The sequence below is a fragment of the Tursiops truncatus genome, chromosome 4 (assembly GCF_011762595.2).
Source record: "Tursiops truncatus isolate mTurTru1 chromosome 4, mTurTru1.mat.Y, whole genome shotgun sequence".
In the NCBI taxonomy this organism is placed as follows: Eukaryota; Metazoa; Chordata; class Mammalia; order Artiodactyla; family Delphinidae; genus Tursiops; species Tursiops truncatus.
The window spans coordinates 78307515-78332132 of record NC_047037.1 but is presented as its reverse complement, the minus strand read 5'-3'; the positions used below and the strand labels follow the sequence as shown (position 1 = coordinate 78332132).

Below are 24618 nucleotides of genomic sequence, written 5' to 3'. Positions count from 1 at the left end.
TGGTCAACAGGTACAGATCCAAAAATGACAGAGATGACACAATTGACAAATAAGGACTATAAGACAGCTATTATAATGAGGAGACACATGGAGGATTAAAAACAAACACACAGTAATTGTACAGTTGAAAAGTATGACACGTGAAATGAAAACTTCCCTGGAGGTCTAACACCACAGAAGACAATCAGAGAACTTTAAAAAACAAAAGAAAAACAAAAAATAGAAACTACCAAAGCTGAAGCATGGAGGTAAAATGGCTAGAAAAACACATGTACGTGTGTTTGGAGTCTGAGTAGGGTAATGGGGGGAAAGATGTAGAAAAACTATTTGAAGAAATAGTGGCCAACATTTTTCCAAATTTGATGAAAATCTCAGTGAAACCTAGGCAGTTTAAATAAAGAAAATAATATAACAAGTCACAATCAACTAATAAAAGCCACTGATAAAGGGAAAATCTTTCCCAAAACAAAGGGACACATTTTATACGGCCAACAATAAGAATGACAGCTGACTTAGCAGAAACAATGCAAGCCAGAAGAAAATAGAGATCTTTCTAAAAAAAGAAAAAAGAAACTGGAAACCAAGAAATTCTATATCCAGTGAAAATATCCTTCAAAAGACATTATTAGGCAAACAAAAGCTAAGACAGTTTGTCACCAGGAGATTTTCACTAAAAGAAAATACTTCAGAATGACAGAAAAGGATTCCAAATGGACATTCCTCTCTATACAAAGGAATAAAGACCACCAAAACTGGTAAATATGGGCTATAGGTATGACATTTCCCCTTTGCTTTTAAATTGCTTTAGAAGAAAACTGTTTAAAGCAAAATAATAAAGTATTGTAGGAGTAAAAAATGTCTGACAACAAGAGCACGAAGGACAGGAAGGGAAATTGGAAATACTTTGTTGTAAGGTTCTTACTTTATATGCAAAGTGGTAAATTATTATTTGTAGTCTGTGACAGAGTAGGATGCCTATTTTCAATCTTAGAACAAACTCTAAAAAAATGCAACATGGTGATATAGCTTAAAAAGTCAATAAGGAAAATAAAAAACACTCATTATAAGCCACAAGGTAGCAGTAAAAGAGAAGAAGAGAGAGAGAAGGAACAACAAAAAGAAAACAAATATCAAGGTGGAATACTTAAACCTAAGCATATTAATAATTGCATTGAATGTAAATGGTCTAAACACTCCAATTAAAGGCAGAAATTATCAGACAATTTAAAAAAGAAGACCTAAGTATATACTGTCTGTAAGAAATGAACTTTAAATATAAAGACACATATATTAAAAGTAAAAGGATGCAAAAAGATATACCATGCAAACACTAATCATAAGAAGGATGGAGTGCAAAAAGATATACCATGCAAACACTAATCATAAGAAGGATGGAGTGCTTATTACATTAATATCAGAAAACTGTAGACTTCAGGACAAGGAAATGAAACAAAAACAAAGAGGGACATTTCCTAATGATAAAAGCAATTTTAAGACTAAACTTAAAATTATTATGAATACCATATGTTGGTAAGAATGTAAACCGCTGGAACTCTCATACACTGCTGGTGGGAGTGAAAAATAGTGAAACTGCTTTGGAAAACAGTTTGATGATTTCTTACAAAGTTTACATACACTTATCATATGACCAGCAATTTCAGTCCTAGCTCTTTATTGAAGAGAAATATAAACACATGTCTGCAGAAATATTTATAAACAAACACAGAAACTTTACTCATAATAGCCAAAACAAAGAAACAAGTCAAATGCCCATCCACAAGTGAATGGATAAACAAACTGTGGTATATGCATAGAATACAACTAAGCATAAAACAGAATAAATAGGTAATACAAATAAAAAGATGGATGAGTCTCAAAAACATGATGTTGAGCTAAAGAAGCCAGATATAAAAATATACATATACTATATGATTCCATTCATATGAAATTCTGGAATAGGAAAAACTAATCATCAGTGACACAAATCAGACCTATGGTAACCTGAAATAGAAGATGGGAGACTGCAAAGGTATACAAACAGGGTGATCAACTGTCCCAGTTTACCTGGGACTATCTTGACAAATCCCTCAGTCCTGGGCAAATTGGGACATTTGGTCACCCCATTTTTTGGGGTGATGTAAATGTTCTAAACCTTGACCAGGATAGTGGTTATATGTTTGTCAAAACTCGTTAAACTGTACACTTAAAGTTGCTACGTTTTATTGTATGTAAATTAACATCTCTATGAAATTAATTTAAAAAGTAAAAAACAGACCATTATGTAATTTGTGATGACGTTACTACCCTAAATACAACCATGTTTATCCTTCTTCTGTTGCTATCTTAAGGCTAGCATTAAAAGTTATCAGAGTCTGTCAAACCCTAAAATCAGAATTATTTTATATACAGTATGTTTAGTCTTTAAGAAAGCAAAGGTATGAGTTAAGATGCAAAGGAATGTAAGAATGCAAAGGTTAGACATAATTGAGAGGCATTTAAAAACTTTTTTCAGCCTCCTTAAGTCACTCACTCAACAAAGTTCCTATGCTCAAGGAGCTCTAGGGCAGAGAGACTTGTACATTATAAATCAAGTTCAAATAGCCAAGATCAGTACAACAAAATAAGCACAGATAACGTGTAAGGTGAAAGTGCTAACAATGCACTGAAGTAAGGAAAAGATTCAGGAAAGGATCCTGAAAGGAGAGGCAAGAGCTAATTTTACTTAAGGAATCTAGGAAGCAAGCGAGTCAGATGCACACTCTATGCGCTCTAGGTACCAAGTGGAGAACAGCATGATCTGGATAACTGTTAACAGTTGAGTGCTAACAGAAAATAAGGATTAGAAAATGGATGGATGGCAACATTAAAGGCTAAAAGGTAAACAAGTGACAGATTATGAAGAGCAAGATTCTGAATGCATCACCATCTGCAATCAATACCACAAATATAAAACATTTAAATACATCAACTATCCCATTTCTACTTCTGAGTATATCTTTAAGTTTTATGTTGTTTCTATTAGGTTCAGGGTGTATTTCCGCCTGATTTATTTCAGCTGATTTATATTTGGAAACTCTGAAATCATATACTTAAACTTTTTCATTTTATAGATTAAGAAAAAGCATGTTTGATGTGGACTTCATCACTTCAGACACAAAACAAGTCTTAGGATTCCCCCAAATATTAAGAGGTGGAAAAGTAATTTTTTTCCAGAACTTTTAGACTAAGGGTACACTTAAAAAATAATTATTATTCCTGGATTTCCTAAAAACTGAGTCCCCCACAACTTAAAGGAAACGAAACTACACATAATGTTTTATGCACTTTTCTGTAAGTATATCTCTCACACAATAAAAGGGGCGGACGTTCAAAATTATCACACCATTGGAAAGTGTGTACTCTGAGTTATAAGATCTTTCCCTTTATTGCAAAAGAGCATTTTTTAAGTCCATTGTCCTAGAACATCATGTGGAGTAGGTGGTGGAAAGACTCAAAGTACCAGAGATTAGCCTGTCACAACCCTTTGGGGATGCTGTTCATCCCTTATGATTAAATCAATCATTTCATTTGTACCCAGTCCCATCATGCTTGTTTTAACATTTTTTTCATACATTTAGTTGCAAATTTAGCTAACACCAATAAATATCAAGTCAGGAATTACGATTTATGTCTTCAAAGAAATAAAACACAGCCAAGAATCATCTGACAAGAGCTCTGAAATACATTTCTTTCACAGCTTTGCGTTTTAATGGCTCAACACCAGAGGTCGCCAAACTTTAGCAATAGAGCTGTATATGCAGCCTTTAAAGCAAACGTGAAATAAAAGAAATTCTATTAGAAATCTGTTACTCCTCTGCTTAAAATCCTACAGTGGCTTCCAGTTGCTTACATACTAATGTGTTCTGGCCACTGCCCACAGCTCCAGCCTTCTCTCTCCTGGTAAACTCATATTCTATCCCCACCATTCAGAACCTTAGGCTCAAACCATAAAGCAACACACAATAGACCTGACTTCACTAAGCATCCTGGTCCAAATTGGCACGTATGTCCTCCATTCTCGTCCTTTCACTAAATGGTGAATATCTTTCCATGTTTCAAGAGTCAGCTCAAGAGTTACCTCTTATATGAAGTCTTTCCAGATAGGATTTACCTCCAAATAGAATGCTCCTGCCTTTGTACTCTGCTCAGACTTCTGGGATCATACCTGCCTTACTTTATTGCCCTCATTTGTTCCCTTCCTCCCCTCAATGAGTCTCTGAACTCCTTGAGGGCAAAGACCCTCGATGTTCTAGCCCAGAGAGTTCACTAAATCAACATGTTGTTGATTTAGTGGTATGTACCCTGAAAGACTAAAAGGATACATGACCCAGGCTATACATAGTGAATTCAATCAAAGCTTTTTAAATAAGCAGATAAAAACTGTGTAACACAGAAGCAAAAGAGATTATGTGTGACATGGCTGAATAATTAAACATCTTTATTTCCTTTCTGCATAAAAGAAATGTTTATTCAAATTGCATAACTGTCAAGTTGGCTGCCTACATCATAAATGTAACAAATTTCTCTAATTAGAAAACTAGAAAAGATGTCACTGAGCTATTCTATTTCAAAATATTAGTACTCTATTGACACTGGAATCATTTCTACACATTTTCACTTCCACAGGATTGATATAAAATGCTATGTCCTCTGTAGGTAGCCAAAATACTTAACTCTCAACACACACAGATTTTATCCAGTTTCTATCTACCTCTTTCTTACAATATATGAGTGAAATTTTGGTATAAGAATTTTTTTTTTTGGTGGTGTATGCAATGTTTCCTTCTCAGGGTTCTCCACTGATTTCCAAAAGGCAAGGAACCACCACCCACCCCTTCCCCGGCAAAAAAGTGCAGCAATACAAATCTTAAAATCCCATTAGGAACATCTGTGAAGAAAAGAGCATCAAGTTGTCATGTTATTTGAACACAACTAAACAATTTGGCTGAAGTATTTTCTCAGCCTAGAGGGGATAAACTAGTACAGGAGGGTCCCTTTATGTGTCCATGCTGTACTCCATTTAATCCTGTGCCATCTGTCACTTAACTTGATCTGAGTCCTTTGCAAAACTATGGTCAGAGTTTATTGCCTTTCTTAAAATATGGTGGAAACAGCAACACGACCTGATCAAAAGTTCTGTAGGCAGATGCCATCACTCTTGTCTTCAGAACAAAAATCTTTCAGATATACTTCATCTATTATGAAATTCACCCCTTTAACAACTGCTATCTAATTTTAGAACATGTTCATCACCCCAAAATGAAACCCTGCACCCATGAGCAGTCACTCCCATTTCCACTCTCCCCAATTCCTGGCAACCACTAATCTACTTTCTGTCTCTACAGATCTGCTTATTCTGGACATTTCACATAAATGGAATCACATTAACATGTGGTCTTTTGTGTCTGACATTTTCTTTATCCATTCATCAACTGATGGATGTTTGAAACATTTCTACTTTTTGGCTATAAATAATGTTGCTATGAACATTTATGTGCAAGTTTTTATGTGGATAAATATTTTCGATTCATTCCTATGAATGGAATTGCCGGGTCATATGGTAACTCTATGTTTAGTATTTTGAGGAAGTGCCAAACCATTTTTTGTTCACACCATTTTACAATCCCTCCAGCAATGTATGAAGATTTCAATTTCTCCACATCCTTACCAATACTAGTTATTGTCTGTCTTTATTTTAGCCATCCTGATGAATGTGATGTAGTATTCATTATGGTATTGATTTGCATTTCTCTAATGACTAACAATGTTGAGCATCTTTTTTGTGTATGTGTGCTTACTGGTCATTTGTACGTCTTCTTTCGAGAAATGTTATTTGGATCCTTTGTCCATTTTTCTATTGGGCTGTCTTTTTATCATTGAGCTGTAAGAGTTCCTTATTCTGGATACAAGTCCTTTATCATATATATGATTTGCAAAAATTTTCTCCCATTCTGTGTGCTGTCTTTTAATTTTCTGGATGGTGTCCTTTGAAACACAATTTTTAAAATTTTGATGAAGTTCAATGTATCTGTTTTTTCTACTGTCACTTGTGCTTTTTGTGCCATATCTAAAAAGTCACTGCCTAATTGAAAGTCACAAAGATTTACACCCATGTTTCTTTCTAAGAGTTTTATAGTCTTGGCTCTTATGTTTAGGTCTATCCATTCTGAGTTAATTTTTGTATACGGTGTAAGAGGTAGGTGTCCAACTTCATTCTTTTGCATATGGATAGCCAGTTGCCCAATATCATTTGTTAAAAAGACTATTGTTTCCCTGTTGAACTGCCCTTGTCAAAGGTCAACGGACCATAAATGTAAAGGTTTATTTCTAGACTCTCAATTCTACTCCATTGATCTGCATGCCTACACTCATGTCAGTACTATACTTCCCCCAACCCTTTCTTGAGGTTTAACTGACAAAATTGTAAGACATACAAAATGTACACAGTTGTGATTTTATATACATATAAAGGATTTCCACCATCTAGTTCATTAACATATTCATCACCTCACACTTTCTTCCCTTCCTTCCCTCCTTCCTTCTTTTGGTGAGAACATTTAATAGTGTTATCAACTATAGCCACCATGTTTTACATCAGATCCTCAGACCTTATTCATCTTATAAAGTCTGTCCTCTTTTACCAACCTCTCCTCATTTCCTCCACCTCCCTAAGTCCCTGGTAACCACTTTTCTACTCTCTGTTTCTATGACTTGACTCTTTTCTTTTCTTTTTAGATTCTACATACATGGAATACCATGCAGTAGTTGTCTTTCTCTCTCTGGCTTATTTCATTTAGCACAATGCCCTAAGGTCCATCCATGTTGTCACATATGGCAGAATTTCCTTCTTTCTTGTGGCTGAATAATATTCCATTGTATATGCACTGTCTTGATTGCTGCAACTGTATAGTAAGTTTCAAAAATGGGAAGTATGACTTTACTCTTTTTTTTAAAGATTGTTTTGACTCTCATTTTTTCTTCCTGAATAAAATTTTTTTTTTTTAATTTTAATTTTTATTTTATTTTATTTTTTTTGTGGTATGTGGGCCCCTCACTGTTGTGGCCTCTACCGTTGCGGAGCACAGGCTCCGGATGCACAGGCTCAGCAACCATGGCTCACGGGCCCAGCCACTCCGCGGCATGTGGGATCTTCCCAGACCGGGGCATGAACCCGTGTCCCCTGCGTCGGCAGGCGGACTCTCAACCACTGCGCCACCAGGGAAGCCCCCTGAATAAAATTTTATATTTGGCAACAAGTACCCTCCTTCCCCCCGAAAAAGGTGATTACTGTTTTGATTATTCAAATTATTCAACATAAAGTAAAAAAGTCATTCTTGGTTAATACATATTCACAGGAGTCAAAGGCCTTTCTTTTCCTAGGTGAATCTCAGCCATAGTGGTATGCTCAAGGTAGGAGTACAAAAGAGAAAAGGGGCTAGGGGTGGGATTAGAATCTCTTTGGTTAAAAAAAAAAAACCAAAAAACCTCACTGTATTTCCCAAACTTTTAAAAATCACACTCCTCCGCTTTGAGACACGTAAACATTTTATACACACATCACCCAGCTCTTGCTTCTTTTGGGAATCATTAACACTATCGTTCTTCATAGCACCACATGCCAAGATTTTCTTCATGTTTTCCTTCTATTATATATGTATCAATAATATAAAAATTATGTTTTATAAATATGAAATATCAATCAGTATGCTTTTAACAAAATAAATGCCCCTCTACAAGATTCCAGTGTTTCTTTATATTGGACCCTGAAATTAAGCAAACACACCAAAGAACTCAAAATGCAACCATGCGGAAGAATCTGCAGTTGACACATGAAGTGTATTATGTCCCACAAAGAGTAATTCTGTGCATGGTCTTCTGAGTCGGGTTGTAAAATGTAATTATCAAGTACAACAGTTTTGAGGTCACAATGTCATGAAACTTAGGTCTGTGTGAAAAAAGTTTCTTTGCATAAATAAAACATATCCTGGCAACTTAGTAAATCATTTTATACTGCTTGTTTTGGGGAAATTAAAGATTTCAAACGGATGTCATTATTCTCAAGTCAAAAGCTAAACTAGACCACATTGCCAGAAAACGACTTCTCTGTGCCTGGGCACACTTACATATAAGCGCACAGAGATTTAACCAAGTATTAGTATTACTGTAGTCAGTAAAATTTCATAGTAGTTACTTAAAACTTGATGTTTCTTCTGGTCTATGTACAACATATTAATGTAAAGATGTAGTTGAGGAGTTTTACATTAAAATGATTATTCTAATACTCATTTACTCATTCACTTATTTTTACTTTTATTTTATTTTATTTTTTATTTATTTGTTTTTTTTTGCGGTACATGGGCCCCTCACTGTTGTGGCCTCTCCCGTTGCGGAGCACAGGCTCCGGACACGCAGGCTCAGCGGCCATGGCTCACGGGCCCAGCCGCTCCGCGGCATGTGGGATCTTCCTGGATCGGGGCACGAACCCGTGTCCCCTGCATCGGCAGGTGGACTCTCAACCAGTGTGCCACCAGGGAAGCCCTCATTCACTTATTTTTAAAATGTTGACATTATGTACATAATATTTATACTGCAAGTGGTTACTATAAATTGTAACCATAGTTCCTTGTACTAGTATAGGGATATTTAAGCTAGGGATTCTGGATGAGCTTCAGAAAGTCCAAAGTTCACCTGATATCATATGCAAAACTCTGGCATGACTGCATTTTTCTGGGGGAGAGTCCATTGCTATGAACAGATTTTCAAAGAGGTCCATGATCCAAAAGCTACTAAAAGTTGCTGCTCTAGTCAGTAATAACCATAGAAACATTTAAACAAATAATACAAGAATGAAAAAAGCAATAAAAATTTTTTTATATATTGCATATTATATTGACACATTACAAGTAAAACTGTGTACCACAATGTGTAATGGGGTGTGCTTACTTGTTCCGCAGAGTGGAAAAAGGAGAGAGAACTAAGTTTAATATGCTGTCCCTGCAGTCTGTTAACAACACAAGAGCTCTATGATATGACAGCACAAGAAATATCACCAGGTTACATATGATTAAGCTCCAAATGCATGTTAGCAAAGATACGTCAGGGATCCGTCAAAAAACTTAGGAAAAAAAGTATTTTATACTTATTAAATTCTGATTTAGTTAATATCTGAGACCTCTGTCTGAAAGACTGTTTAATGGTGAAAATTTTAAGCCAGGAGAGAGTGCACACACAGGTGCTAAACAACTCATAATATGGAGATAACTGAAAGCTAAACTATTTGCTAAACAAAGATGATGAAAATGACACTGAGCTGTACTTGAAAGCAAGGAATCCACTATTACAACCTTGATTGCTTTAGATGAAGCACAACTAAATCTAGTCCAAAGACATCACAAACTGAGCTCGTATATTCATCACAATAAGATTTAGGGGCTGTTTCCTTTATTTTGTGGTCATACTTAAAAAAAACTAAATTCAGGGACTTCCCTGGTGGTGCAGTGGTTAAGAATCCGCCTGACAATGCAAGGGACACGGGTTCGAGCCCTGGTCCGGGAAGACCCCACATGCCGCGGGGCAACTAAACCCGTGTGCCACAACTACTGAGCCTGCGCTCTAGAGCCCGTGAGCCACAACTACTGAGCCCGCGTGCCACAACTACTGAAGCCCGCACGCCTAGAGCCCATGCTCCGCAGCAAGAGAAGTCACCGCAATAAGAAGCCTGCACACCTCAACGAAGAGTAGCCCCCGCTCGCCGCAACTAGAGAAAGCCCGCGTGCAGCAACGAAGACTCAGTGCAGCCAAAAATAAATAAATATATTAAAAAATATACTAAATTAATGGGTTCTAGACAACAAGTTGACATTAAGTATCATATTGTTTTCCCCAGAGCTACAAAATACCATGAATAGAGGACACCAATTTAGCTAAAGATGAATCAGACAGGATTTTCCTACCACCCAACCCCTCCCAGATACAGTAGTGGTACTCATCTTTGTCATTATCATCCTTCTAGGATTAAGGTAAGGATTAAATGTGGTAATATATGTAAAGTGCTTAGCACAGTGCCTGGTTCAGAGGAAGTTCTCACTGAGTGGTAGCTTTTATAATTAGCAGTATTTTACCAATATTCGAAAATGTAGACTTCTGAGGGGCCAGATAATCACTGATCTATTTGTCTATAAATTATACTGCAAAGAGCCATCAGTCAAACTGGAAGACCAGGAAAACAATGATTTAGACAGACATTTGTAATAAAATGCAGCTCTCTTAACTCTATGTAACTGTTTTTATTTGTTTCCTAACAAAAGATTCTGGCACAAAACAACTGAAAACATCTATTTTTTTCATAGTTTCTGGGATTTCAAAGAGCTGATTGTTTAAAAAAAAAAAATCAACATCACAGAACAGTAAAAAGTGAAAATCCTCTTTTTTCCCTCTCTCTCCTTAATCCCACTCTCCACTGCTAAATCTTTTTCTACTGATTAGGCGTCACAAGAAATGAAGTCCACTTACTTGGCTATAATAACATAATCAAAAGATTATTTGGATCTGTTTTTTACTTTCAAATTTCTGAAGTTTCTGCTAGAGATAAGATTTTACTAGCTCTTACCTGTGTAAGAGCCATCTACACAAATATCTAAATTGAATTATTGCTAAGAGAAAATTAAACAATAGCTTAGTAAAGTTGTTTTAAAAGGGAAATTATGTAATTTTAATTGCCTTATAACAAATTATTTAAGTATGTTTTGCACCCCAATGTTCATATCAGGACTATTTACAACAGCCAAGACATGGAAGCAACCCTGGCTATTTACAACCGCCAAGACATGGAATCAACAGATAAATTGATAAAAAAGATGTGGAAGATATGGTGTACGTATATACACACGCAAAAAACAGAATACTACTCAGCCATAAAAGGAATGAAATAGTGCCATTTGCAGCAACATGGATGGACCTAGAGATCATCATACTAAGTGAAGTAAGTCAAAAAGAGAAAGACAAATACCATATGATATCACTTATATGTGAAATCTAAAATATGACAGAAATGAACTTATTTACGAACAGAAACAGACTCACAGACACAGAAAACAAACTTATGGTTACCAAAGAGGTAAGGTTACCAATGGGGGAGAGAGAAATTAGGAGTCTGGGATTAGCAGATATGAACTACTATATATAAAATAGATAAATAAGGTCCTACTGTATAGCACAGGGAACTATATTCAATATCCTGTAATAAACTATAATGGAAAAGAACATGAAAGGATATGCATATATATGTATACCTGAATCACTTTGCTGTACACCATAAACTAACACAATGTTGTAAATCAACTATAAAAATAAAAAATTAAAGAAAAAAAGATCTACATGTTTAATGTCATGTTTTTCTAAAAGAGATATATCCAAATTTAAAAGGCTAGTTACTACAGTTATGAAAGCTATAGAGAAATTCTATCATCTAGAGGTGGACTCTACTTCTGCCTTTAAAACTCTTCCATTAGAAAGAAAGGGTCATATTATTACAAAGCACAAGTAAATGTTTACGGAATAAATCAAAGTATATCTCTAGGAACATTATTACATTTAAAACTTGAAATTCTACAAAATGGTTGGTTTCTTTCAAATATTAAGTTCTGTGATATTTTAATCCAAAAATTCAACTCTGGACTGAAGCTTGCCTTTCCTTACTTGAAATTTACATTTTAAAATTTGGAGGGGGAAAAGAAACTATTAGTAAAACCTACAGCATTCCCAGGTCCAGAATTTCCTAGACTGCTTCAGCTTCAATCCATCTGGGGAATTTTGGGGACATCTGTCATTTATATAAGGAAGTTAATGATCAAACCTTTGAGAAGCTAAATATGGAATTTCTCTTCAAAAGCAATAGTTTACCACTTTATATTATTCTTTTCAGAATCAATTATGTAATTCAGAATAGAACCTACAATAGAATCTATGCAGTCATTAAAAAAATCACTTAGTCAACATACACTTCTTCACATGAGAAATACATTTAATTATTTAGTAAAAAAAAGTCTACAAAACAGATGGCACTTATGTTTTAACATACATATGCATAGAAAAGTGTATAAAAATATTCACAGAAGTTATTTTTCATGATGTACCAGAACAGAAAGTGATTACTTTTGTTCTTTTCTTTGCATTTGTGTCTGGGTATATTTTCTGCATTAAGCATATAAAATTATAGCATATATAATTATAAAAAAGTAATCATATTAAAAACTACTACCTTTTCCAAGTCTTCAAAAGATTCTTTAACCCCACTGCTATGACTTATGGCAGAGGTGTCAAAGGACAATGCTATATCACTGAACCTATGGTTTGTGAAATTCCTGACAGATGTTATCCCAAAATGTTTTATCTTTATCCAGGTATCTGAAACCACATCAAATATTCCTTAAGGGTATTTTAACTAGTACTGTTAAGGAAGAATTTAAGAAAAAAAATCTTATTATCTGAGAAGCCCCAAACAGAATCTCTCTGTTTACAAATGCTTTGAAAATCCAAGCACTTTTTGATACTCAGAGATTAACCGGCATAATGAGATTCTGATCTGATAATCCTATGTATGAAATCAACTTCAGAAAGCTAAGTGTTTTTCATGCTTAAAAATGATTTCTCATGACTTTCTATTCCATTCTGCCTTACACTTTTAACTTACTCTGAAGATGTATTTTAATTTTATTCTAAATATTTTTCAAAAGCCTTATTTGAGGGTAAGTAGGGAGGTTAAGGTTAAGCTAAGTTAGCTCAGTTTAAATAATACTCTGTGTTACTCATTCTGTAAATTATTGGCATGGACGTCCAAGCCAATAAAATTTAGTAAACAACATATACAACAACAATCACACTAACTTTTCTTATTAATTCCCAGGTAATTCCAAATTCATGAATGAACAATGATCTAGTAGATTAATTCAATTTAAACACTTACTGAAAACTATTCTGGTGTCCTTGGATATTAAAGCACAACAATAAAAGAAAGTCCCTGCTCAGAAAGTTTATAAAATAATTAGGTAATTCTACCATTTATAATTTATGAAGTTTGCTGTACGATTGTTCACTTTTTGCATAAACTCAAAATCAGAGAGAAGAGTACCTATCGTACCGGGGGCAGGGGTGTGGGGGGGCTGCATCAGCTACCTCCAGTTACTCCAGAGGAATACCCATGAGGCTTTCAAGAGAGAAAATGGAAAGAGCAGAAAGGAACAGTAACATAGATTCCCTAGTTACCAAAAGGACTGAGGGTGCATGCCTAACATCTCAAAAAAACTGAGACTTGAGTTGGGCAACTGTGAGACCACTTTTCACGGAAAACTCAAATCTATTCTTGAAGTCCTGATTAGCAGAAATGACAATATTTGCTTAAAATATAAAATGTCTTAATACATTTAACTTTGAAAGCTAACCTATACAGCTCTTTTCTTACATACAACTTAGATCAGGAAAACTGGAACAGTTATATCAGAATTAGTTAAGAGTTCTTATTTCAATGAAACATCACAGATATTCAACATGTAAAGTACACAGACAGGATCAACAAGACTTAGAGCTAACTTAAACACACAAAATCTCTACAAAGTTTATTAACCTCCATGCAATAAGATTTAGAGCTATACTATACACACATACACACACACCCCAACACAATGTCTATTAATTAACCTTAGTGTAATGTATAACTTTAGGTCACCAAATGGGTGGTAAACTAATACTGATATATCATTTATCCTGGGTAGTATTGCTTAAAACTGTAAAAGGGACTGAGAAGCTTGATATCCCAAACTGTTCTGGGATGTTAACTCCATTATATCATCTTCAAAACATCTATAGAAAGTGATCTTGGAACTTCAGTAGGTGATGACTATGTATAAATGCAAGATGACAAGATAACATAAAAATGAAAAGAGTGTTTTGTTTTAGATATGGTCTACTACAACAAATTAATCATGGACAAACTTGCAACAAATAAGCCCTATATAAAAATGAAGTCTTAAACCATCAATAACAAATTGACAGTTTCTACTGAAATTAAATAAGCACAGACCAATATTAGTAGAAAACTGAATTACAAGGACTGACAAAAAGCGGTGAAATAAGTTCTGGACTTAAAGGTGTATAAGATATGAGATATAGGATTTATCACAGATATTCAGTTTAGCTTCCTAAGCAATTTCGTTTGTGTCCTGTATGAATTCATTAAAATTAATGACAAAGAATAAACCATCACACAGTTCTAAACTATAATCAGTAGAGAAATGATGCAGTTCTAATAAGCTAAACATATATGACAAATAGGATGTCAATACGCCAGGAGAATTGTAGTATGGTAAACTCAAGTACAACTGAAAGCCTGGGGATAGAAGAAATGCTGAATGGCTGTACTGACTAAGGGTCAGCAAACTATGGCCCAATCTCTGTTTATGTAGGAAGGGCCCAGGAACTAAGAATTGATTTTACAGATAAACATTTGCAATCAATTTGATGATACAATACACTGACTTTGAACCCCAATTAAGAGAAATGTTATAGCCCCCTCAAAAGAAATCCATTCCTCTAATTAGTAGACCTGAATTTCATCAATGAAAAATATGTGGAAATTTTGTTATATTGAGTTGGCCAAAAAGTTCGTTTGGTTTTAAGTACTAATAAAAGACACATTTTTCATTTTCATGAAGAACTTTACTGAACAATGTGTTCAGTAACTGAACAAACTTTTTGCCCAATCCAATATATCTCAGACATCCCTAACTTTCATTTTAGCCCACGAAGCCTAAAATGTTTTATCTAGCCCTTTATAGAAAGTTTGCCAACTCCTGTATTACAATACTAATTTGAATAATAATGAAGAATACATAGGCGTTTAGGAAACAAGGAAATCAAACTATCTGAACTTAGATCTGAGTGTAGTATGGGAATCAGGAAGGAAGGAGATCTGTTGAACTAAGTTTAAAGCTTCAATTTGAAACAAAGATGGTTACTACAAAAAGACAGCAAAATACCAGTGATCTCAAGTGCAAATCATAAGAAATTATATAGATAGTAAGGAAGATTCTTGATTACACATGGGTGTTTTCAACCACACTTGTACACACTGATACCTAGCAAAATCATTTTATCAAAAGTAACATATTCTGGGCCTCCCTGGTGGCGCAGTAGTTGAGAGTCCACCTGCCGATGCAGGGGACACGGGTTCGTGCCCCGGTCCAGGAAGATCCCACATGCCGCGGAGCGGCTGGGCCCATGAGCCATGGCCACTGAGCCTGCGCGTCTGGAGCCTGCGCTCCGCAACGGGGGAGGCCACAACAGTGAGAGGCCCGCATACCGCAAAAAAAAAAAAAAAAAAAAAAAAAAGTAACATATTCTTATAAATTAAGTACAAGGATTTTCAAATAACTTAATCACCATCCTGTGTATAACTACAAAAAGCTACTGAGAACCAATAAGGACGTACTGAATAGCACAGGGAACCCTGCTCAATACTCTGTAATAACCTAAATGGGAAAAGATTTAGAAAAATAGATAATGTATATGTATAACTGAATCACGTTGCTGTACACTTGAAACTAACACAACATTGTTAGTTTCAACTATACTATACTCCAATATAAAATACAAAAAATTTTTAAATAAATAAATAAGCTTCTGAGGCTCAGCACAATAAAAACTAAATTCAAGCTGTCCAGATACAAAACAGGCTGCATTCCAAAGTAGCAACCTGATGCTGGAAGTATTCAAGAAAACACTGAAAAATCATCTGTCAGGAATGTAACTAAGAAGGGATGGAGAACTGGACTACATAACCTCTAAGGAGATTTTCAATTTTCCACTTCTGTGAAACATTTGGAAAATCAAGAATAAAGCCTAATAGACAGTAGGTGTTGTTGCTTTGGACAAACTATAACCTTAGAATCAACCAATCTAGTGGTCTAAATACAGAGACACTAGATGTTACTAAAGGGGGGGGAGGTGAGAACTTATTTAAGATCTCAAGTATTAAAAACTTTAAAATGTCAGTGCTGCTGTTCTTAAGAGACAGTATGAATTCCAAAATAATAATACTTTGGATCTGATGTTGTTAATAAAGGTGTTGACCAACCTAATAAATAAAATTATAAGTAAATTTATAAGTAAAAACTTACTTGAATTATAAGTAAAAATTCTGCTTCTATCAAGTGATCTAGTCATATATACTCACTTTTTCATTTTATAAATATTTAAATATTGACTAAATACAAGCATCTCCTATGTGCTCAGCAGAGTATTATGAGCAGAGAGCACATGGTGAGCAAAAATAGACATAGCTTGGGTTTTCATTCAGTTTATATACATTTTAGTGATCTATTGCTTTTAAGTACTTTAAATAACAGATATATCCCTTTCTTGCCTCAGATAGCCAAAATAGCTTTTCTAGTATCACATAACAGAATAACTCAATTAGAAAGCAAAAGCTGGGTTCTTATACTTCTTCCACAGCTGAACTTGCTATGTGATCTTAGATCACGTTCTCCATTTCCTCAGTTTTTCATGAGTGTGTGAGAGATATGGATTCTTAGAAAACAGCAATAAGATTCCTTCCAGTTCAAAAATTCTGATTCAATCTTCTCACCTTGATTATTTCTACCAATTGATCCACACCACTGTCCCCTGGAAATATTGGTTGTCCTAGCAACAGCTCAGCCAACACACAGCCTGCAGACCATACATCTGAAGAAAAAAGAAAACAAAAGCTTATTAATACTCTGTAGCTTAATTTGCATTAAACTGTATACATTTTCTAATTTTACTTTGGTCAGAGAAATATCACAAGGAAAAGATTGTATAATCTAAAACAGAGGGAAAAAAGTCATCAAACTATCCTTAATGCATTTAAAAATTGTGTTAAACTTACTAAACAGGAAACAGGACAATAAGAATATTCTAATAAAGGGTAATATCTATTTAATTATCAAATAGCAGATGTTCAAGTCTTCAACAACCAAGACAGGGATTATAGAATGAAAACATAGCACATGATTATTTACTTATTATACTTAAAAATAAGTCAAAGTGATACAATCTCTTCACATTGGCAGGTACTTATACAGAGTAGCAGAAAGCAAGGGTTTAATCTCCTAAATACAGGGTTGTAAGCCAATGAAAATTTCTGAGAAAAAAATTTTAATACTTTAAATGGTTAAACTTTTGTCTTGTAATATGACTGACGGAAAAATGTGCTTAAATATATGAATATTTTAAAATGCAAAGAGAGAAGAATACATTTTATTTTACAAATTATAAAATATAATTCACTTTTAAGTCAAAACAGAAACCTCAATCTTGAGAGAAAACTTAAAAAAATAATTTAATTAATAAATTTTAATAATTTATAAATAAATTTACTAAATAAAAAAATAAAGCGTACATCCTGGCTTACCCACAACAGTCCTGGTCTAGATGACTGTCCTGGGATAATTATGAAGAGCATCCCCTTTCTCTCTTAAAAGTATTACCAAATGAGAAGATAAATTATATGGGCACTCTATTTAGAGCCCACTACCTACGACTTCCTGCAAGAAAAAGCTAATTTTCAGTTTCTGGATTCCTGGGTTTTGTATGAACCACCAAACAAGTGTTTTAGGGAGATGAACATAAGTCATTGCTGGGTTTTCCATCTACCAGTAGGGAAGGAGAAGAATGGTGAATGGCATGGGGACAACAAATAATTTAATCAGTCTGATGTGGTAAGATGCACTAACAAGAGGAACTGGAAACTAACACAACATTGTAAGTCAACTATATTCCAATATAAAATAAAAATTAAATTAAAAAAAAAAGAGGAATTGGAAATCCCTGCTCCAATGACTACATTTTACTGGCTTGGAAAAATAATGACAGAAAATTCATTTAAGAAATTCAAGTTGATTTTGTCCAGCTACTCTTTCACTTTTAATACCATTGTTAAAAATATTTCCAAAATATATTTGTATTAGAACACTTTTAAATATATTTATTCTTGTTTATTTATAAATCTTCCAGAGTCTTAAGAAGCAAGTATCATAAATCTAAAAGGGAAAGCCAAATCTAGGCTTGTTAGGGTTCAAAAGGTCCCAGGCTGAATCAGTGGCCTATGGTGAATCCTACGCCTAGGACATCAGAATCTGGTTTTAGTCATGCAAAGGAGGTTACTGGAAAGCAGGTACTCATAATATCCAGAAAATTGATTCCTAGTAGAGGAAACAGATTACACTGGCCTTTTTTGTGAGAAGTATTCCCAAAGAACTGTTAGGCACATGGACATTTACAGAAGTAATATACTCTTAAGAGGGTTAAAGGTTTATGTTAAACATGCCTTAATATGTCACATAATATGATCATGACTTTTTTAAAAGAAGCAAACCAGGACTTCCCTGGAGGCGCACTGGTTAAGAAACTGCCTGTCAATGCAGGGGACATGGGTTCGAACCCTGGGCCAGGAAGATCCCACATGCCACAGAGCAACTAAGCCCGTGTGCCACAACTACTGAGACTGCGCTCTAGAGCCTGTGAGCCACAACTACTGAGCCCACGTGCCACAACTGCTGAAGCTCACACACCACGTCCATGCTCCACAACAAGAGAAGCCACCGCAATGAGAAGCACACGCACTGCAACGAAGAGTAGCCCCTACTCGCTCCAACTAAAGAAAGCCCGCATGCAGCAATGAAGACCCAATGCAGCCAAAAATAAAATAAATTAATAAAAAATAAATAAATAAAAGAGGCAAACCGCATTTATTTTTTGTTTGTTTTGTACTTGTATGCTTTTGGACCAAGGAATTCTCTTCAGAAGCAATATATAACAATAAAATAAAGTTGACCTCCACCTGCATGCCACCCTAAGGTTGCTCCTTTCTTAGCTTCCTATTCATGTCCAACTGATCATACTCTGTATGTGCACTACTACTAGTGGGCTAAAATGAGGTAGAAGAGGAGGTCAATAAAGAATGAAGCAAACTGTCTCTATTCAATTCCTTCTATCATTAAAGATCTTTGATGACAAATTCTACAGAATTGGTGGGTTTGTCCAAACTACTAATGAAAAAATCAGATTGTTCCTTTTGAGCAGACTTAAATAACCAACTGAGACAGCACAGTGGTCATCCTACCACTTTAATCATAAACTTAATTGATGCAAATTCTCCAACTGGTGATCAAGCTCAGAAGGGAATATTTCAGGGGAATTTTTTTTTTAAGTTAGAAAAGGTATACTTAGAATTTATTTACAATTTTAAGTTAAAAATAACTGTACTCCTAAAGAAATCACAAAGGAGTAGCTTATAATACAAGAAACATAAAAGTAGAATAATAAATATATCTTAAATTCTATACATTTTTGCATATCAATCTTTAAGAAGAAATATATTTCAAGGCATATTTATATTTAAGAACAGATTAGTAATACTAAATTACTAAAAACAAGATGCAATAAATAATTACAAGCCATTATATTTGGGTCCATTACTTACCTATGCTAGAGGTATAATCAGTGGCTCCAAAGATCAACTCTGGTGCCCTATAGTACCGAGAACAGATATACGAAACATTGGGTTCTCCTCGGACCAGCTGTTTTGCACTAATAAAAAAATCAAAAGCAGAAATTCTTTAAATGAAAATCTAAACTGTATCATTGCTATCGTAAACTGCTATCATTCGCATTCGCAACACAATGTTTATCTAAGATTCCCATAATTCCAATCATGCAATATATAAGAAAAAGAAAATATGAACCATAACTATGTCTGACAAAACAAACTTATAATTTTAACATATCACTCTGAAAAAAGAACAGTAACTTTTAAAGAATGCATTTGTTAACTGTCACCTGAGGAAAAAGATTTTTAAAAAAATCACAAAATGATAAATGTTGAATTTCTTCTGCTCTTGTTCCCTGAATTCCACCTTTAAAATACAAAGAAGAAAGGGCAGAAAAATGAGCGGTACTTCCCCTCACCAAAAAGCACAGTAATAGATTATAATATAAGAATGAATACTGCTCACCCAATATGTTTTTTAGAAAGGTAAGAAATTGGCCACTCTCTTAAAATTTGACTTCTGACTCAGAGTAAGTATCCCAAAGCTTGCAGATCCAATCTACTTTATGTTTTTCCACCATTTGGTCAATTTATTAACTGCCTAAGCATTCGTTATCCAATAAAAAAAGATAGGCCCTTTCCTGTAGGGCAGAGATAATTCACAGTCCATGAATTCTAATTCCACTGTCGTAAGTTAAATCACACATTCTCTTAATCCAACTTTCCTTCCCAAATACTTTGTGGCATGTATTTTAAATATTAAAATTAGTTTCTTTCGAAGTACCTCTCAAGATAACTTGAAGACACACTAAAATAAATAAACTGCTACAGAAGCTAACCATTTTGACATACAATAATAGCAAAGATAAATACAGGAAATAAATACAAACAACAAAATCAAAACAGTAAAAAAGTAAGTCACAGAAAAGGTAAAAAAAAATTTTTAGGTAAAGGTACGGGAAAATCAGAGTAGAGATAGATGAAAGTAGTCACAAAGGTTTCAGTTTGGGCTTTCTGTTCTTCCATTTATTTCTGGTCAATGATAAGTCTGACCATAACCTGGTCTTCCTTCATCACAAGTTTTGAAGGTGGGAGGCAGTTTATTTTTTAACATTCTCACCAAGGTTTGACATACAGCAGCCATTTCATAAATTAATAAACACTAATCCCTGTTTTTAGGCTGCATGAAAATTAAGACACTTTTTCAGCAAAACTGATAAAACCTTTCTACCTTATAAAGAATTTTCTAAATTAACAAGACGATTCCAATTATTTACTCAGAAAATTCAGTGATAAAGAAGGTAATATTAGAAATGCCACTTGATAGAGCTACCTTCAAAGTGTATCCCAAACTCTACTTGCTCAAACTAGCCGTTAAAAACATAAAAGGCAGCTTCATTATCAGAGTTATTAAAAGTGAACTAGGCAGAGTCAAGATGGTGGTGTGGGAAGACACAGTTAGCTTCTCCCCACAACTAGTGTGCCTGCCGGCCGCTGGTGGGGGACACTAATGCCCAAGGAGATAGTAGGAACCCCAAAGTAAACCGGTAGGAAGTAGGGGGACTGAGGGGGGAGGAGAAGTGGAGGTCAGACAGGATCTGTGCCCCTGAGGTCAGGGAGATCAGGAGAGGCACGAGGGAGGGACTCTCTGGGAAGAGAAGGAGAGGAGCAGAGGGTGATCGCCTGGCTCACTTGCGCTGGGGAGCCTGCTGAGCTCTCAAGCCAGTACCCCACCTCCACAGCCCCATCCAGGCCATGTGGGTCCTGGGGGCATAAGAGGGAGGCCGGGGAGATGAGGAGTGGCAGGCGGGAGGAGCCATCCAGGAGGCACAGGAGAGAAGCAGAGGGCGATTGCCCCACCCACTGGGGCCCTGGGCAGCCTGCTGAGTTCCCAGACCGATCCCCTGCCCTCCAAAGGCCCCTCCAGGTCTCGTGGGTCCTTGGGGGCATAGGAAGGAGGCCTAGGGGAGAACAGGAGAGGCAGGCGGGAGGGGCCCTCTGGGAAGAGAGGGAGAGGAGCAGAGGGCAACTGCCCCACCCACTAGAGCCCAGGAAGATTGCTGGGCTCCCCTGTGAGGTCCCCCACCCTCTGAGACCAGGGCTGGGGGGCAAATCTGGGTCCCTTCTGTTCCTTGAGCCTAAGCCCCACCCCCAACAGCCCCCAGCGCCTTTTCCAGCCCTGTCAGTCCTGAGCATTAGCCCTGCCCACCGCCCAAACCTCACCCTTGCTTAGGCCCCGCCCTCCACAGCCAAGGCCTCCCCCCGCCCACCCCTTTTCTCTTCTTTTTTCTTTTCCCTCCTCCTCTTTTTTACTATTATGGTACTGATGTGCCTTCTGGCTGTTGATTCATCTATACTTTTATTTTTATATTCTTCCTAACATATCTGTTTATTTTTTACTTTGTTATTGTTTTTTTTTTTTTGCTGCCCCAGGCAACTTGCCGGACCTTGGTTCACGAACCCACGGTTGGGCCAAAATTCCTTCGGTGGGAGTTCCGAGTCTGAACCACTGGACTAAGAGAGAACCTCAGACCTCAGGGAATGTTCACTGGAGTGAGACCTCACAGAGCTCCTCATCTCAGCACCAAGACCCAGCTCTACCCAATAGCCTACAAACTCCAGTGTTGGAAGTCTCAGGTCAAACAACCAGTAAGTCAGAAATACAATCCCACTCATTAGGGAAAAAAAAAAAAAAAGACACGGCAAAAAAATATGTCACAAATGAAGGAGCAAGGTAAAAACCTACAAGACCAAATAAATGAAGAGGAAATAGGCAATCTACCTGAAAAAGAATTCAGAGTAATGGTAGTAAAGATGATCCAGAATCTTGGAAATAGAATGGAGGCATGGACTGAGAAAATACAAGAAATGGTTAACAAAGATCTAGAAGAACTAAAGAACAAACAAACAGAGATGAACAACACAATACTGAAATGAAAAAGACACTAGAAGGAATCAATAACAGAATAACTAAGGCAGAAAAACGAATAAGTGAGCTGGAAGACAAAATGGTGGAAATAATTGCTGAGGAGCAGAAAAAAGAATGAAAAGATTGAAGACAATCTCAAGACCTCTGGGACAACACGAAATGCACCAACATTCGAATTATGGGGGTCCCAGAAGAAGAAGAGAAAAAGAAAGGGTCTGAGAAAATATTTGAATAGATTATAGTTGAAAACTTCCCTAACATGGGAAAGTAAACAGTCATCCAAGTCCAGGAAGTACAGAGAGTCCCATACAGGATAAACCCTAGGAAAAACACACCAAGACACATATTAATCAAACTAACAAAAATTAAATTCAAAGAAAAAAATATTAAAAGCAGCAAGAGAAAAACAAAAAATAACATACAAAGGAATCCCCATAATGTTATCAGCTGATTTTTCAGCGGAAACTCTGCAGGCCAGAAGGGAGTGGCAGGATTCAATTGAAAAGTCAAAAGCTTTTCAGACAAGCAAAAGCTAAGAGAATTCAGCACCACCAAACCAGCTTTACAACAAATGCTAAAGAAACTTCTCTAAGTGGAGACACAAGAGAAGAAAAAGACCCACAAAAACAAACCCAAGGGCTTCCCTGGTGGTGCAGTGGTTGAAAGTCCGCCTGCCGATGCAGGGGACACGGGCTCGTGCCCTGGTCTGGGAAGATCCCACATACTGCGGAGCGGCTGGGCCCGTGAGCCATGGCCGCTGAGCCTGCGTGTCCGGAGCCTGTGCTCTGCAACTGGAGAGGCCACAACAGTGAGAGGCCCACGTACCGCAAAAAAATAAAAAAATAAATAAAAATAAGAAAATGGTAATAGGAACATACATATCGATAATAACTTTGACTATAAATGGATTAAATGCCCCAACCAAAAGACACAGACTGGCTGAATGGATACAAAAACAAGACCCATATATATGCTGTCTACAAGAGACCCACTTCAGACCTAGGGACACATACAGACTGAAAGTGAGGGGATGGAAAAAGATATTCCATGCAAATGGAAATCAAAAGAAAGCTGGAGTAACAATACTCGTATCAGATTAAATAGATTTTAAAATAAAGACTGTTGCAAGCGATAAGGAGGGACACTACGTAATGATCAAAGGATCAATCCAAGAAGAAGATATAACAATTATAAATGTTTATGCACCCAACATAGGAGCACCTCAATACATAAGGCAAATGCTAACAACCATGAAAGGAGAAATCGACAGTAACACAATCATAGTAGGGGACTTTAACACCCCACTTACACCCATGGACAGATCATCCAAACAGAAAATAAATAAGGAAAAACAAGCTTTAAATGACACAATAAACCAGATAGCTCTAACTGATATTTATAGAACATTCCTCCCAGAAGTGGCAGAATACACTTTCTTCTCAACTGCACCTGGAACATTCTCCAGGATAGATCAAATCTTGGGTCACAAATCAAGCCTCGGAAGATTTAAGAAAATTGAAATAGTATCAAGCATCTTTTCTGACCACAACACTATGAGACTGGAAATCAATTACAGGAAAAAAACTGTAAAAAACACAAATACATGGAGGCTAAACAGTGTGCTACTAAATAACCAAGAGATCACTGAAGAAATCAAAGAAGAAATTAAAAAATACATAGAAACAAATGACAATGAAAACATGATGACCCAAAACCTATGGGACACAGCAAAAGCAGTTCTAAGAGGGAAGTTTACAGCAATTCAACCTCACCTCAAGAAACAAGAATAATCTCAAATAAACAATCTAACCCTACACTTAAAACAACTAGAGAAAGAAGACCAAAGAAAACCCAAAGTCAGTAGAAGGAAAGAAATCATAAAGATCAGAGCAGAAATAAATGAAATAGAAATGAAGAAATCTATAGTAAAGATCAATAAAACTAAAAGCTGGTTCTTCGAGAAGATAAACAAAATTGATAAACCCTTAGCCAGACTCATCAAGAAAAAATGGGAGAGGATGCAAATAAATAAAATTAGAAATGAAAAAGGAGAAATCACAACTGACAC

At 36.0% G+C, this 24618-nt stretch overlaps 1 protein-coding gene across 8 annotated transcripts in view; it reads right to left on the bottom strand.

Annotated features, from left to right (window-relative positions):
* The window catches only part of GSK3B (glycogen synthase kinase 3 beta), a 201165-nt gene that overhangs the window by 53917 nt on the left and 122630 nt on the right, over positions 1-24618 (bottom strand). For all 8 annotated transcript variants that reach the window (XM_019922438.3, XM_019922437.3, XM_019922442.3 and 5 more), the window contains 2 exons: positions 19556-19662; positions 16679-16776 (listed from right to left, as the gene is read on the bottom strand). In XM_019922438.3, the coding sequence (XP_019777997.1) occupies positions 16679-16776; positions 19556-19662 (205 nt within the window). The remainder of the gene's footprint in view (positions 1-16678; positions 16777-19555; positions 19663-24618) is intronic.